Genomic DNA, 16,536 nt, shown 5'->3' with positions numbered 1-16,536 from the left:
TATAATCATTTACCACATGGATGCACGCTAGCACTTTATGAAACATACTTGATAGAGATAGATAGAGATGTATATATATATCTATAGATAGAGATATCTATCTATAGATATATATCTATAGATATATCTATCTATCTATCTATATATATATATATCTATATCTATATATATTTTTTTTTTTTTTTTTTTGTATTATTTTTTATACATATTTGTTGCACTATTGTCACCTTCCCAGCAGGCCGAGACTGAGTTTACTACTGTATGATTACTATATGAGCTTCACCTCATTCACTAAGCTCTGGGGATAATTACCTTGCAGAGTGCCACTGCACTTGCAAAGTGAACAGCCTATTCGTTCTTAGTAAATCAACCCTATACAATGTGAACACATACATAAGACTGCTAGAAATCACTATTACATGGCAATGGGGAAACACAGATTACTGTCTGCAGGGGCCCAGAGACTAGCACAGAAAGTGCCAAAGAGCCACAGGTTGGGCAACAGGGACTTATAATGCCAGTCCTTGTATTATAAATGCTATATTATTGATGAATGAAAGAACAAAATATTATTCTAGCTTTTTTACAAAGATGACAGTTTTCCCAAAGTTTCCCACACCGCTCATTGCCAAAATGATATAAAAAGTGAAACATATTAAGGGTATAAAGCATCAAGTAATTCAAAACACATGAACCAAAGGATAAATTCATTTATTCAAGAAAATTGGTCTAACATAAGCACAACTCTGCCATCAATGATAGTGCACAACCCTGTAGCCCAACCTGTGACCCTATGATTTGCTTGGCCATTGGACCCTAAAAGTCTGCAGTGTTAGTGGGAGCATTGATTTGTAAAGGAGAAATGGTAAGATCTCTACAAGCCTCTCCATGTTTTCTGCAGCATGTCTCCAGTCTCCAACCAAACCTATAACATGCCCACAGTTTCCTACCACCATTTTTTCTAGCGCATCTGCAGTCTCTGACAATCCTTTCTAGCATTACTTATACTAACCATTAGGTGTGGCCTTTTGGTGATGTCAGGGGCTGCAGCTGAGATCCTTATACACTGAGTAGAAGCATTTATTTTTTGTGAACAGATACCATACCTCCCATTTTGAGAAGGGAATAAGGGACACCTACTAGCAAATGTATGTAGGCATAGGACACGCCCCCTGCCACACCCCCTTAAAAGGAGAATAAACCAATAAAAAAAGGTTAATGAAATCCACAAGTGCTCTTTTTACCACTACTATTCATTTATATTGGCTTTTAAAATTTAGAAATGCAGCAATTTAAAAATTGGATGAAAGGTTTAGCACTGGGAATCACTTTTTAAAGGATAAAAAGTGCATTTTATATACAACTATATAGATCAGACCAAAACGAGGGACAAATGAGGGGGAAAGAAGGACAGAGGGACATTGCTTAAAATCATGGAGAGTCCCTCGAAATCAGGGACAGTTGGAAGCTATGACATACTACTTCTATGATTCTTAATGGTTTAGTATATTACTGACCTGAATTTCAGAATCCATTTTACTAATCCAACAATCCACAGTTCTCTGAATTCGCATTTTCTCTGAAATATCACTGGAAAAATAAGAAGTTATAAGTGACAGGTTAGATTACATATATGACTTTTCATATGTTTTCCTTTAACCACTTGCAGACCAGCTACGTTTTGTGACCTGCTTCTGGGGTGTCATTAACTTTTAAAATGACAACCGCAGCAGATTGCATAAACGCAGTGCGATTGCTATGCAGTGTGGATAATGCACAGGAATCGCTGAAGTTCCCGCACCATATCAGCGTGAACCAGGGCTCAATCCCTGTCCCAAAGATGCTACAGGAAGCAGATCAAAATCACTCCAAAGTAAAAGTAATGCCTTCAAAATACAGTTGTTAATGGAACAAGCACCCCTTTGAAAAGTTTCCAATCTACCCACTGTTCTGGAGTGGCCCTAACCTTCAGTCCCAGTGATAATAGTCACCCAGACAAAACAGAGCTAGTCAATATTGCTAGGGTCACACTGGAGGCAGCCTCTACCGCTCCTCTTAACAGTAAGAAAAGGATCCGCAGTTGCTTTTCAGAAGGCAGTAGAGTCAGAGATCGTAATGTCATTGTGACAGACCTAGCCAGGACAGAAGCTTTTGGAGGGGACTGAATGCTAGCCTCTTGCTGACCGATTATGGGCCCTGGCATTTGGGGGAACGGTGCTCTTTGTGAGCTGTATGCCTGGGGACCCTTGAGGTGGCGTTACTTTAGATTCAGGTCCTTGTCCCCCAAGACACACAGACTCTGGGGACCCTGGATATGCCATATTAGAAATAATAACTGATTCCTACTGTTGGGACACATATTGTTAGATGCTAATGTCATCAACTCCAGCCACCTGTTTGTTGTCTTCTATGATGTAAATGAGTCTAGTGTGGCTTCTCTTTCAGCCATTGTTGTCTGGGCTAATTAATCATGCAATTGTATGAAGGGGTCCTGTGTTTAAAGTGGAGGGCCACCCTGAAAACAAAAAAATTCACCAAAAATCCTAAAAAAAAAATTTTTTTTCTAATTTTGAAAAAAAAAAAAATTTAAACTTACCTAAACCCTTGTTGCTAGGCAGTCTTCCTAATCTGCCTCTTCCTTTTCCGCAGCGTGTTCTGCTCCTCGGTGAGCGGCCCCGTGGTCTTCTGGGAACTGTGTGTTTCCCCAGAACACCACGGGGCCATTCACAGAGTGCTGCGCCGCTCGCGTGTGCGCAGTAGGAAACTGGCAGTGAAGCCGCAATGCTCCACTGCCTGTTTCCCTTACCTAGGATGGCAGTGCCGGGACCCGAGAGCCGAGGGATGGCTCGGCCTCGGGCGGCCGACAACGCGGGCACCCAGGACAGGTAAGTACTTAAAGTCAGCAGCTACAGTGTTTGTAGCTGCTGACTTTAAATTTTTTTTTTTTTACCACCGGAATCTGCTTTAAACTTATGAAAATGTATCATCTACTGTGTAAGGCTCGGTGACAACAAGTCTGACCTGTAGTGAAATCCTGATTTATCATAACAATGACCAGGCTGGTTAAAGGGATTAGTTAATGAGCTAATGTTAATTAGGTTTCTGGTCACAGGTGTATTTTCAGAGTAATATGAGCATGAGGTATACACCTCCTCTTTTTACTGTATATAATACTTGTATTCCTTACAATAAAGGTTCATTCCTGTTTGACCCTCAACACAGAGCCTTGTCTCGTACTTGGGGGGAGAATTACTCGTATGGGTTTCTTGTTCGGCTGGTAGGAGTGTTCAGTAGCTACCTTTGTGTTCAGGAATGGAATGTCCTAAACGACTTTAACCCCTTTCATACTCGTTGTGTCGTTACAGTCATCACCAGCCCGCCTCTCTGCCTCAGCTAGTCAAAGGAAGCTTTGTATTCATTCATAGAAAGCTTCCTTTAAATGGCTGAGCATTGCACAGCCAGAACCCAGCACTGTGTACTGTATGTAGCTCAAGCTACATACAGTGCCGAGAGCCCCAGCAGCAGTTAGTGACGGAAATTGTTTGTTTGGACCAGCTTGATCCAAACTATTTAAAGTGACAGGAAACCTGGAGATCAGCTTTAAGTTTGTCGTGGCCACGAAACAAAGCATCATGGCCGCAACATGTGTACAATCCCCTTTAACTGCTTGTTAGGTTTTCAGTAGCCGATTAAGGGGGAGGAAAGGGGCGGTAAGAACGCACCTGGATCATCCATTTTACCACCCATGTGAACAGCAATAAAAACTTACACATGAATAAATGACAGATACGGCTTACAAACTTTGACCTGTGTCCTAGGAGATCCGGGTGATGATGTCACTGTCATAGAGCTCTATGATTAAGCCCAGTAAGGATCTCAAATGCATTTGAGTGGGAGGATCCAGATGGAGTTCTTTGGGCTATCTTGATTAATAAAGTTTATTAAAATGCTGAGTTATACATTATGTGGTCATGTTTTGTTTGAATGGACGGCAATGAAAACCTGACCGAGGATCTATAATTTAACTCCTGCTAATTATATCTGTATACCCCTTTAAAGGCTATATACCAATTTTAAGCAAAATAATTTTTTCATCTTCTGTTACTGACCTTCCAGGGTTCTTCTGCAACCCTCTTGCAAGCAACAGATGCCCTCTGCTGTCTACAGTATCCAGTACACTGAAATCTGTTTGTTAAAATGGAGCTCCAACCCAAACATTTGTTAAGGGAAACAGTTAGAAACTCAGTAAGGTTTGCGTTTCCATCTGTGTTCCCATTGGGGAGATTTATCCTCACTTTTTGTCTCTAGTCCGGTCTGAGTTAAAATCCCTCCAAGGCAGCAATAAAATTCAAACACGATTCTAATCCTAGCCACTTTATGCAAAGCTGAAGTACAGTATAATAAAAATAAATACATTTTAAAAAGCGCATAATTGAGAATAATGTAAATATTACCCATCTGTGGTCAAAGCACTGATGAGGGAGTGCCAAGCAGTGCCATCCCTGGCCCGGTTAATGGCTTCCAAGTTGTCTTCAAAGATTTTCTTCCTATTCTGCACTTCTCTCAAGATGCGCTTTGCATCCTCAAACCTTGACTTTGGTAGATTCACAGCCGATTGAGTAAAGGAATGTGGTGCAAATACAGGTGCAGAGGTCATGATGGACGATACTCTTGGCTAAAAGGCAAAAGAGATGTTGGCATTACATATATTTTTCATCATATTTTCACATGATCCCTTTAGACTATCTTAATATGACTGTTTCTCTTATCCATAGATGATCAACACGGTATTGCTCCTGATGAGTGGCTATAAGGCATCGAAACGCGTAGAGCTAAGAACTACTGAGTTGTGTATATATTCATGAATTTTTTTTATGGCCGTTCCTACTCATGTCCTTTATTTTCTTTTACCTGTTTTAAGCTATGCTTTAGTGCATCAATAACCTGTAACAAGTATATCCTATTATGTGTATAATTATTCTCTCCTTTACCTGTTTTAAGCCACGCTTTAGTGCGTTAATAACCTGTAACAGGTATTTTCTATTTTGTATATAATGATTTTTTCCTTTACCTGTTTTAAGCTACGCTTTAGTGCGTCAATGACCTGTAACAGGTATTCTTTACTATGTGTAGAATCATGTATCAATTATTCTGTGTTTTTGCATAACATGTAATAACTCCTTGTTGAAGTGTTAACGAATATGTATTGTGTGGTTCTAATGAACTGTATAAACTTTTATATTTGGCATAATGCAATGAGTTAAATAAAAAATCCTATGGAAATTTGGAATCAAATGAAAAGTTGTTTTTATGTTAAAATAATTTTTCCTGCCTCCTTGTGCTTCATGCAAAATCCCGCTTCTTGTTCTCCCATTTTCTATGTGTTGAATTGGGATGGAGGAGGGGATTTGAACGACCCCGGTTACCTCATATAAAGTCCCACTAACTCCTTTTCTTCTTTCTTTATTCAATATATTTTTCATCATGGTTAAAAAATGTAAAACCCAATATATGGATAGCTTGTACAGACTATAAAGCAAGGGTCTTCAAACTATGGCCCTACAGTTGTTCAAGAACTATAATTCCCATCATGCCTAGCCATGTCTGTGAATGTCAGAGTTTTACAATGCCTCATGGGATGTGTAGTTCCGCAACAGTTGGAGGGCCGTAGTTTGAGGATCCCTGCTATAAAAGCATTGGAGAGCATAATTTAAAGACAGCAGATTTCCATTGTTTAATTTTTCACAACATTTTTTTATTACCGCATACAAGAAGAAAATATTATAAAATACAGACAGAACACCAATGACCAAAGACTACATATATAAAAGCCATTTCTGGTTCCTCTTATGATGCAAGAAGTAAAAATGACAGTGCAATACAAATCTCCCCACATCACCAAGGTTTGTGGGAGTAAGGAGAGGTCATTAAATTACAAAAAGAACATAAAATTACAATATCACAGAATGCTCTAATAAAAAAAGGTCAAATTCTGCAAAAAGTTTGCTAAAATACCTGTAGTGTATATAGTTTACCTTAAAGTATATGTAAGCCCTCAGCTTGTAAAGCCACTCATTCAGTTTAAAATAAAAATGAAAAGCAAAACATTTGTGTAAAGATATAAAAATAACCCATTATAAAGTGATCAGATTCCCTCTGTACTCAGCTACATAAGAGCTAGGGGAGGAAAAACAGCAGTACACTGATCCTCTCCATGAAAAGCTGTGCAGAGCGGGTGTGTCAGGACAAGTCTGATCATTGGAGGAGCCCAAGCTGAGTTTCCAGCATAGCTAGAGAACGGACCACAGCGTGTTCTTCTGCTTAGTGTGGTCAGTTTTTAATAAGAAAGCAGAGGAACTGGCAGGAACACCAGAAATTTCACACAAAAGCAATACCAAGAGAACAAGATACTTTTTCACACAAGTACATGGTACAGCAGACACATCAGGACTATGAAATGTTGGGTTTACATACTTTCTTACATATTCTTTACCAATAATCAAATTACACGGACGTTCTAAACCAAGCACATAAAATAGTTTGTCTTTCCCTAGTTCTTAAATGTGGCGGTTGTACTAATTCTCTTTTTTCAGGCGATTTTTTCCTTTTTACTTATTGATCCTGCCAGGAAAAGGGTAACCCTTTAAACCAGAAAGGCTAGGAAACAAAGTCCTGCAGGAGTCCCAGCAGGTGACAACGAAGAACTGTCTTCAGCTGAAAGTTGCACAGGAGGTACAAGGTCTCAGGAGATATGAAAAGGAATTACAAAGTCAACCAGGACTTACAGGGTATGAATTGACATACTGTAAGCATGACAAGGCAGAAGGATGTACAGAATGAAGAATGAGTAGAAAAGTTCCCTCTTACCAGAAACTACAGAGCAAGGGGAAATTTACCTGCATGAAAGAAGATGTAAGGGATGTGCATTCCTGCTCATTTTTTTTCTGCTTGTCGTTCACTTGAATGGGCTGCCCTATGTGTGAATAGGTGCGACAAAGAAGTTCCCAAACCTTTTCAGGTGTGAAGCGCCACTTGTTTTTACAGCGCACGTTTTTGGGGCATTTGTAGCGCTGCAAAACGTGCATCTACTAACTGTGCTTGGGGGGCCATTAAGACTGAATAGCACTCTAATGCCGTGTACACAAGTCGGACTGCCAATGGGATAACCTCCATCGGCATTTCCGACGGAAACATTTTGAACACGTTTGGAAACGCAGACAAAAAAAGGCAGATGGGGCATACACATGGTCAGAATATCCAACCAAAAGCTCCCATCTGACTTTTTCTGTCGGAAATTCCGACCGTGTGTACGGGGCATAGGTGCTCTGTGCATTCTGCCCTGATTTTAGTGCAATCTGCATCATTTAAATGTGGACGGAGCCTAAAAAAAACAAAAAACAAAAATCAGTAATTAAATAGCCCGCTACCAGGGTCAAGACCTAAGGAAGAGAAGGCAGGATAGTCACCCTAGCCCAAAAACGTGCAAGTTGGCTATCTGCATCTGTGGAAAGGGTAGGCAAGACATGCCAGGGCAAGATGGAGTAGCAGGGCCTGAAAGCAATAAAGTATCCCCAGGCAGTCTCAGACAACCCATATAAGAGATAAAATATAAGAAAAAAAACAGACTCATGTGGGTCAACTGAATAGCACTGATTTATTTTTTTTAGGTAGTTTGGCTAAGGCATAGACAAGAATATTGTTCTGAAGGAGGGTATCAAGAAGGGACCTTGGCACATAGACAATAAAAGGTCAAGGGAAAAAATTCCTGGAAGGATGTAGGCACAGCCTCATGGAGTGGGCTGGGTTATATGGGGACACTAGGAGGCAGACCCAGAGAAGCTTTTGCTAGTGTCCAAACACCTGAAGGTAGCATTATACAGTATAACCCAATATAATGGTTTAAGAAACAACTTCTGTGTACTGTACTGTATGATAAAAAATAATGAAAATGAACGCACAACAGACATACCTTCAAATCTTCAGCTTGCGATGTCCATTGCTTTGCATCCTTAATAAACAAAAAAAAATTTTAAGTGGCAAGAAGAAAACTATTTTGCCTTTACAGATTAAAGACACAGTTTTTTAGTTAGTGAATATTATTATATAATGACACCAAACTTTAAAACTGACACTAAACACCATTTTAAAAAATATATAATGTAAATATTCATTCACAGTTGTATTGTAAACTCAAAAAGTAAATTCTATTCCTCTCAGCTTCCTCCAAATTCCTTCAATTTGCTGCTGTGATCCGACTTCCTGTTAAAGGGTGGCTACGTTCGCTCTCCACTGTCCCACTGTATTCAAAGTGATTGTAAAGTCTGTTTTTTTTTTTTTTAATAGGAAAAAAAAAACCTCAGGTCCCTCTTCTACGATCCTGGCCCCTCCCTCCTGTTCAGTGCCCCCACAGCAAGCAGCTTGCTATGGGGGCAACTGAGCCAAGTCACAACTCTGCGTGTCCATTCAGACACGGAGTCCCGCCCTGGCCCCTCTCTTCCCTGATTGGCTAGCCGACTTTGATTGACAGCAGCGTCAGCCAATGGCGCCGCTGCTGTGTCTCAGCCAAGGATGGAGAATCTGGGATGGCTGAGACACTTGTGGACATCGCTGGACAGAGAGGGACCTCAGGTAAGTAATAGGGTGCTCGGGAGGGTGCTACACACAGAAGGCTTTTTATCCTAATGTATAGAATGCATTAAGATAAAAAACCTTCTGCCTTTACAACTCCTTTAAGAATGTAGCCACACTCTTTTGCTAACTCTGGAAATGGTCTATGGACTATCGGATTTGTAGTGTGCATAGAGCAGTGCAAATAACTGCAATTAGCATGCACAGCCTACTCCAAACAAACAGAAGAGAAAGCAAAAGAGAGGTTTGGGAGCCAATGAAGGATGTTACAAGGAGAAGTAAAACATGGTAAAAAAAAGTTTGATGAAAAATAGTTTTTAGGGTAGTGGATGTGAATGGATTATTTTTGAAGAACAAGGATATCATTCAACTTTTGGACACTTTGGTTTAATTGCAGAGCTGCACCAGATTTTGCACTCTCCAATTTTTGTAAATCAACCCCAATCAGCTTCCAGGTTTTTAATCAAAGCTTAATTGAACAAGCTGAAGATACAAGCTGATCGGCCATCATGCACAGCTGCACCAGATTTTGCACGCCTCAGTTTTAGTAAATCAATCTCTTTTTTTGGGGAGGGGGAGCGGGTATCTGGTTTTGACAGGTACCCACCCCCACTTCCGTCTGGATTACTTAAGACAGATCACTCAGACAAGAGAGTAGCAATACTGGAAGATGGACCTTCACTACCTCACCTTTACCAGTTTCTGCATCTCCTGCTTTAGCGTATTCAGGTCCTGCAACACATCATCAGCTTTCTGGACTGCAGTGCTAGAGGTGACATTGGTTCTTGTAGTGACACCATCCCTCTGGAAAAAGCTGGAATAGAAACATTGGCATTACTAGGAGAAAAGAGCAAATTTAAAATGAACTGTAATTTTTCAATTGTCTTTTTATAATGTTTGGAGAGCAAAGATGTGTTGTGCAATAGACATTTATATACATAAGTGTGTCCCAACTGCATGCAAGCGTTTGTGTGTCTGTGTATGTGCCTATGCACACGTGAGGAGGATCTTTTTAATGATCTCATTATATTTAGTTATATTTTAACCCTGAAATATTGCTGTAAAGCCCCCTATGCAATAGTACTGAGTGACAGGTATGCTTTATAGAGACAAAAGTTCATTGCATCACCCTGCATAAGGAGAGAATGGAGCAGTGACTTTATTACAGGAAGCTCCTGCACAAAGAAAGTTTCACACCAGATTACTGCACAGATCTGAAAGAAAGAAAGCCCACAAAGATCCAAGGAAGAAAAACGCATGGCTCTTGTATTTAGACAATCTTTACTTATCCCATTGTTCAGCTTTAAAGGCTAAGTTACCTTTTTGAAAAACATTTAATGTAGCGAATAGGTCCCAGTAGGTAAAAAAAAAAAAGGGGGGGAGAGAAAGTGCACCGCACATGCATGGGTTTTAAATGAAGGAGAGTGCTCAATCCTGTCATAGGGAGGGTGAACAGCTGGAGCATCCTAGCAACAAGCCAGGACAGGGAAATTCTAACTATGGTAGTATTTCTGGGAGGGCACAAACGGCCAACAGGTATGCCAATTACATTAATCAACATTTTTCAAAGCTTCACTGTTTTTTTTTAATACTACTGGGGCTCTTTGTCTGCATAGTGATTAGATAGAGATAATCTGGATGTATGCAAAACTAATTAGGGCAGAACTCAAAACAAAAATAATAAGAACAAAATGAATAGCCCAAACCAGCTTTTGCTGAACTATTCACCTTCACTACAAAGATTTCCCCAGCAGAACTGATTTCTGCCGCTAGATGTCATACCAAGCAAGGTCAAACATACTGAACTTTTACCAACATGTTTGACTATGGTAGATAGATAGCTAGATAGTCACACAGCGATCAGCCTTTACATTCTGACCACCCACCATAACATGACCACCTAATCAATATTGGAATAGGTCCCCCCTTTTGCCACCAAAACAGCCCTGACCTGTAGAGGCATGAAATCCACTAGACCTCTGAAGGTATGCTGTGGTATCTGGCACTAAGACAGGCCACTGATGATACGATTTTCTTTCCTGCAACCACTTGTCCATCCTAGGATTGAAATTTTTTATTGATTCCAAATCTCTCAAGAGGACATCTCTAAAGACTTTCAGTGTGGGGGCCAAAACGCCACGGGGGTTAAAGGTTGAGGCATTTGATAGTCCTGAGTGTTGATAACTCTGTTATGTCCAGTGTCATGTTCTAAAGCCTGGTACACACCGAGTTTTTTTTCGTTCAACCCAGCAGGTTGAATAATAAAAAAAAAAATAATAAAAAAACTGTCATATCCGGTCGGAACCACTGTATTAACTATCCAAAGTTAGTACAGAGATCTCCTCCGCTGAGCTGTTGTGTTCTGACAAGGGGACAGACCCCCCACCACAACACTCCGATCCGCGCTCTCTCTACCATTCGCTGAGAGTGCTGATCAGGAACCTGTCGGCTGCTTTTTTTCCAGCATGCTCGTCCGACAGAAGCCACCTGATGTCTCCATTCATTCTCCATTCATTCTTCCATTCTCCATTCAGCCTGTGTGTACAGGGCTTAACATTTACCCAATCTATCCATAATTTAAAACTAATGGCTACAGTTGCTTTAATTCGATTTTCATTTGAAAAGGGGACAGGTAAAAAAACTTTTGGCTAATGCTTCACTGAAGAATGTGGAACATCCAGAGTTGCTTTTTAAATCGAGAAGATCAGTTTCACAGTTGTCTGTTTGATATCATCTTTACCACCAGTCATTTTGTTCATTATAAGATCAGGGTGTGTTGGTCTGTATTTCCTTATTTTGGATTCTGAACTGTTGTGTCCCACAAACTACATCAAGGCTTTCCATTAACTTGTCCAATATTAGTGAAAATGTGTGTTTTGATGTTGGCCCCTCCGAGTGCGTGCTGGGGACCAGTCAGTGTTGCCGTGAAAACCTCAGACAGGGGTCGGGTATGAGAGAAAGCACATGTACTTCACTGCCACATTTATTCCTGGTAGCCAAATCCCTCGGCAGTGAAACAGAATCTTATTATACCACAAGGGAAAGAACTGAGACTAACAAGCCCTATAAGAAGATGATCAGGGTTTTGTGAGCAGCTGATCAGGACTGATCACTGAAATCTGGGCTCTGGTCTGTGTTTACCGGAAACAGCAGCAGAATCCCAAACCGCATTAGCGTCACTCACTTTTAATATATACCGGATATGATATGCAAAAATTTCAAATCGGGGTGTTAAAGATTAGAATCCATGCAAAACTATGGTGCTCACACTCTATTTCACACTATACATACAATACCATATAACAATTAGATAACTGCCCACATAAACATACATATCAAGCGCAAGTAAAATGGACAAAAATCACAGCTCTGCATGCCAGCAGCTAATCTCCACACCTGCTCCAACAAAGCCCCCTAGAATACTTGATATGTATAGAAGGAGTACTGTACATGGCGTGGTATCTGATTACAAAGAATGGCCTCTTCTAGCTCCAGCCTGGGTCTTGGATGCGCTCCAGTTGGAAGCCGGCACAAGGCGATCCAAGCAGACACTATAAACAGTAAGCAGTCCAGACAACTTTAAACCATGCCAATAACTCTGTGCTTTTCCTGTGAAACGGGCTTGGAGTGCTGCCAGCTACTCGCCTCTCTTGTTAACTCATTAAAAGTAAATCGGATCATAGCCCCGGGTTGTTATGGATACTAAAGTCACAGAATTACTTCCTTGTATAACTTTGAACACCTTGGTGTGTCAATGGGAAACAAGGGGTAAATAAATTACATTTGTAAGAAGCAGCTGGAGAAGTGGCAGGGATACAGAGACCGCTTACATCGGGCTACTGGGATTTCAAATCACTTATTTACCGTAATCAAAAGACAAGATCCATAGTGTCAAAGCAGTAAAGGTAAAAGGACTTAGAATACAACATAGTACAAGGTCATACCTGGTCATATAGAAAACTGAATCAATATGTACAACTAGTACGCAGACTGCACCATGTATTCCTGGCCGTCATAAATTCAAAACATAACGTTATATCTTCTTACGGGTGAGAAAAAGCCAATATTAAAGAACTAAACAAAGCAAGTCCATGGAACTTGCCTAGACCATTCCCCCCCCCCCCCCCCCCAAGAGTAGATGCTACTGGGATTTCAGCATGTACATTTGTATCTATATATCAGCTTGTGAAAAACTGGAGCAACTGGCACCTAAATTCTTAAGCTGGCCATACACCATACAATTTTCTTATTCAATTTTCTTTAGATTTACCTTCAACTATGTAGTAGAAGGGCCTGCCTGATTGCATACAAATTGAAAGTGTTTAGGCTTGACCTCCTATTATATGGTTTTGGTAAATCTAAACCAAAGTTGCACAAGAAAATTGTATAATGTATGGCCAGCCTTAGACTTCTTCTAAGAATCCATATTAAGGCCGAGCTACACTAGGGCGGCTTTGCGCTCTCTTTTGTGGTTTTGTTTAAATCCTCTATTTATAGTTTTAAAAGAAATGAAAAACCAAGTGAAAAGGCATAAATCTGGGCATGCACTACACGCAGAGGCACACGGAGACCAGAGTGTCCATGCAGTTACGCCATCCTCAGTGCAGCTGAGGTTCTTTCTGAAGCTGCAGTTGTCACAGACAGAGCAGCAGCCGTCACATAAACAGTGCAACAGCCGAGGGGCTGGATGGGCAGAGCCTGATGGGGATTCACAGACAGCAGTTACCCATATCAGGCCCCCTCTCCCCTTTGGTTGGCAGCAGGCAGTGGGTAGTTCCATAGCCAATAGACAGCCTGCTAATGGCTATAGAATCTACCCACTGCCTTTTGTCATTCACAAGGATAGAGTGGACCTGATAGAGAACTAATACTTCAGCTTCACCATTAGACTGCTCACACTGTCAGCACCACTGGTTGCTAGGAGGCTGTCAGCCATGAAGCCGATGACGTCCTGAAAGTGGAATTTTAGTCAGAAAATTGAATCCTGCTAGATCACTTCAGGCTGGCCCCATTTGCAGGTATAGCTATGTAAAACAATTAAAAATAAGTGCCTATACTGTTTAAAAACCAGTAACACGCTGTCTCACCCTGCTCTGCACATGCTCAGTTGCTCACTATTCTTAGGCACTGATGAATTTGTAGAGGACGATCTGCTGACAGCCTTAAAGAGGAATTAAACTCTCCTATCCTTTACAGCCAAGCAAGCAGCTTCTGTTTGATCTGCAACTGTCATGATGCTGCACATGTGAGTAGAACAGCCAGCTGCCTACCACATTGTCTGAAAAATGAAAGGAGCCCAGTGGAAAACTGTTGGCAGAACAGCACCAGCATTTATTCAGATGCAGGCACTGTTTGGGTATTTTGACAGCTGGCAGAGCCAGAATACTATAGCTGCAATGGGGGATTCCTCCATCTGCGGTGTGCAGCGTGATGCAGGAATGTTAGCTGTAGGCGAAGGGAAAAAAATCTATATTGGTATGGCCAACAAAACACTTCCTGTAATTCCTAATACTTGCATAAAGCACTGCAGTGTGAGGAAGGAAGCAGCATTTTCACAGAGAGATTTTTTTTTTTTTCAAAGCATTTCTGAGCTAAATCAGTCACAATTTATATGAGGGGTATAGACACAGTACACAGCAGCAAACATCACCCTATAAAACACAAATTTAATGTATGATGCAGTAGAAATCGGACTACCTGCTACTAAATGGCTGGCTATCAATCTTTGAGAGGTTTAAGGGATTGTGAGTTGTGTATGATGATTTTGGCAAGGGAGTGCCATCGTGTCCAAGAATCTGCTGCAAGAAGTGAATTTTACCTGTTAAAAAAAACAAAACAAAAAAAAAAACACATTTAAAGTTTTTGGTCCATAAAATAGGAACTCCAAACTAAAAAAGCAGGACAGTCTTTCAGTACAAGAAGCTGATAAATTTACTAAAAATACCCATAAAGCACATACAGCCTATGCACATATGTTAAATATGAAAAATATAAATGTTTAGCCATGAGCTGAACTATATGACAGCACAGGAAAATAGGAGCAATCATACAATTGTTAAAAAAAACATTTTGTACATAGTCACCATAGAAAATTACATACAAAAAGAACCAAGATATGGAAATGTTAAAAGGTGTCAAAACACGAAAAAACACATAATATATTAAAAAATATCAAAATTTTATTAGAAACCTTTAAAAATCAATATTTGTTGTCAGAAATAATCATACAATACATGGAACAGATGCAACTGATTGGATCTCTGCATGTTTTGCCATAACGATGGCTTCCTCAAGAGAACTTTTATCAGGCACTGCATGTATGATCACTGGATGTTGATCTACATCCAGTGATCATACATGCAGCTCATGATAAAAGATCTCCTGAGGAAGCCATCATTATGGCGAAACATGTAGAGATCCAATCAGTTGCATCTGTTCCATGTATAGTATGATTATTTCTGACAACAAATATTGATTTTTAAAGGTTTCTAATAACATTTTGATATATTTTTTAATATATTATATGTTTTCGTGTTTTGGCACCTTTAAAATTCCCATATCTTGTTTCTTTTTTTATGTAATTTTCAATCAAGGGTTGTGGTGCTGATGATTCTCAGACATTAATCAATTTTATTATCCATCACCTATATAATATACAAATGAATATACTGATTACAAAGTTGTTTTCACTCATAGCCAGCAAAGACTATGTCCTGAACACAGATCATATTAACATAAAAATATGCATGCTTATATTGTAGGTGTAGTCCGATTGCTTTCAGGAACTTGGATGCAACTCAGTCCCCCTAAAGATGTCCACCGACAATAGGAACTTTGGATTGTCGCAGAGTAAACAATAATTCTAGGGAAAAATCTATTCTGGTCGTCAGGGCTTTTTTTCCTCAGAAAATAGGTGCAGGAACTCAACCATGACCCCCCTAAACCCCCCCTCCCCTACACACACTTTCCAAACCCTGTCAAGTTTCACTAACAGTGGGAGGGTATTAAAGGGGCATTAAATACCCTCCTTAAGAGCTTTACCATCTTCCACATGTCTTACTTTTGTTGCGTTATAAAATTGAAGCATGCAGCCGGCTCTAGTATCTCCCCGCACACTGTAGGTGGCTCCTTCTCTCTAACTTGCAGGGAGATCATCCCGTGGAGGTGTCGGCATATGCAATGCACCCCGCCACCTGCATCTCCCTTGTCCCCATTCTGCATTTAGTGGGAGCCGCTCAGGTGATCAAATCTGTCTGAGCTGCTGGGAGACCAGCTTTCACTGCTAAACACAGAAGCTTGTCTTCTGTGTTTACCAGTGATAGTGCTGAGCAGGGAGCAAATTCAGAGGTGGTGGAACTGAGTTCTACCAAGTTCCAGTTGAAAAAAAGCCCTAAGCAGGCTTAACCAGGGAGGTTGCCCTATTTGAGCGCAAACGGCTTGAATCAACAAGTATTCTGCAATGTGTGCACCATGAAGAGAACGCTTTTGCCATGTAAAATACCAAGAATCTCACCTGCATTTGAGACATTTTCAGACTCTTTGACATTTTCCTTCCCCAGTACAGTTTTTGGTGGAGGCTGCACATCCATAGTTATTGGCTGTGGAGCAAACCTGCGGGGAGCTGGAGTCTCTAAGGGTGACTTTCCTGAATCTCTGGTCTCTGCCACAAGGGAAACAGCAGCTTTAATAGAATGAAAGCAAAAACAATGTTAAAAAAGGGAATAAATAACGTGGTCCACTTTTTTTTTTTTATGCACCATGTTCATGAGTAAAAACAAATACATACAGTATATATTTTCTGCAGCCTGCAGGTGGCAAGTTCAAGTTTGGTACTGCAAAGTGTTAGATGGACGGTTTACTGCTGAACTATGACTATAGACCCAATAGCAGGATCTTGAGTTACATCCA

At 40.5% G+C, this 16,536-nt stretch overlaps 1 protein-coding gene across 3 annotated transcripts in view; it reads right to left on the bottom strand.

Annotated features, from left to right (window-relative positions):
* The window catches only part of KIAA0586 (KIAA0586 ortholog), a 243,281-nt gene that overhangs the window by 195,784 nt on the left and 30,961 nt on the right, over positions 1-16,536 (bottom strand). For all 3 annotated transcript variants that reach the window (XM_073610065.1, XM_073610067.1, XM_073610066.1), the window contains exons 8-13: positions 16,142-16,309; positions 14,326-14,446; positions 9,319-9,442; positions 7,970-8,008; positions 4,455-4,675; positions 1,518-1,590 (exon numbers count right to left, since the gene is read on the bottom strand). In XM_073610065.1, coding sequence (XP_073466166.1) covers positions 1,518-1,590; positions 4,455-4,675; positions 7,970-8,008; positions 9,319-9,442; positions 14,326-14,446; positions 16,142-16,309 — 746 coding nt within the window. The remainder of the gene's footprint in view (positions 1-1,517; positions 1,591-4,454; positions 4,676-7,969; positions 8,009-9,318; positions 9,443-14,325; positions 14,447-16,141; positions 16,310-16,536) is intronic.

The sequence above is a fragment of the Aquarana catesbeiana genome, linkage group LG13 (genome assembly GCF_042186555.1).
Source record: "Aquarana catesbeiana isolate 2022-GZ linkage group LG13, ASM4218655v1, whole genome shotgun sequence".
Classification (NCBI taxonomy): Eukaryota; Metazoa; Chordata; class Amphibia; order Anura; family Ranidae; genus Aquarana; species Aquarana catesbeiana.
This window is presented reverse-complemented; position numbering and strand designations above follow the sequence as displayed.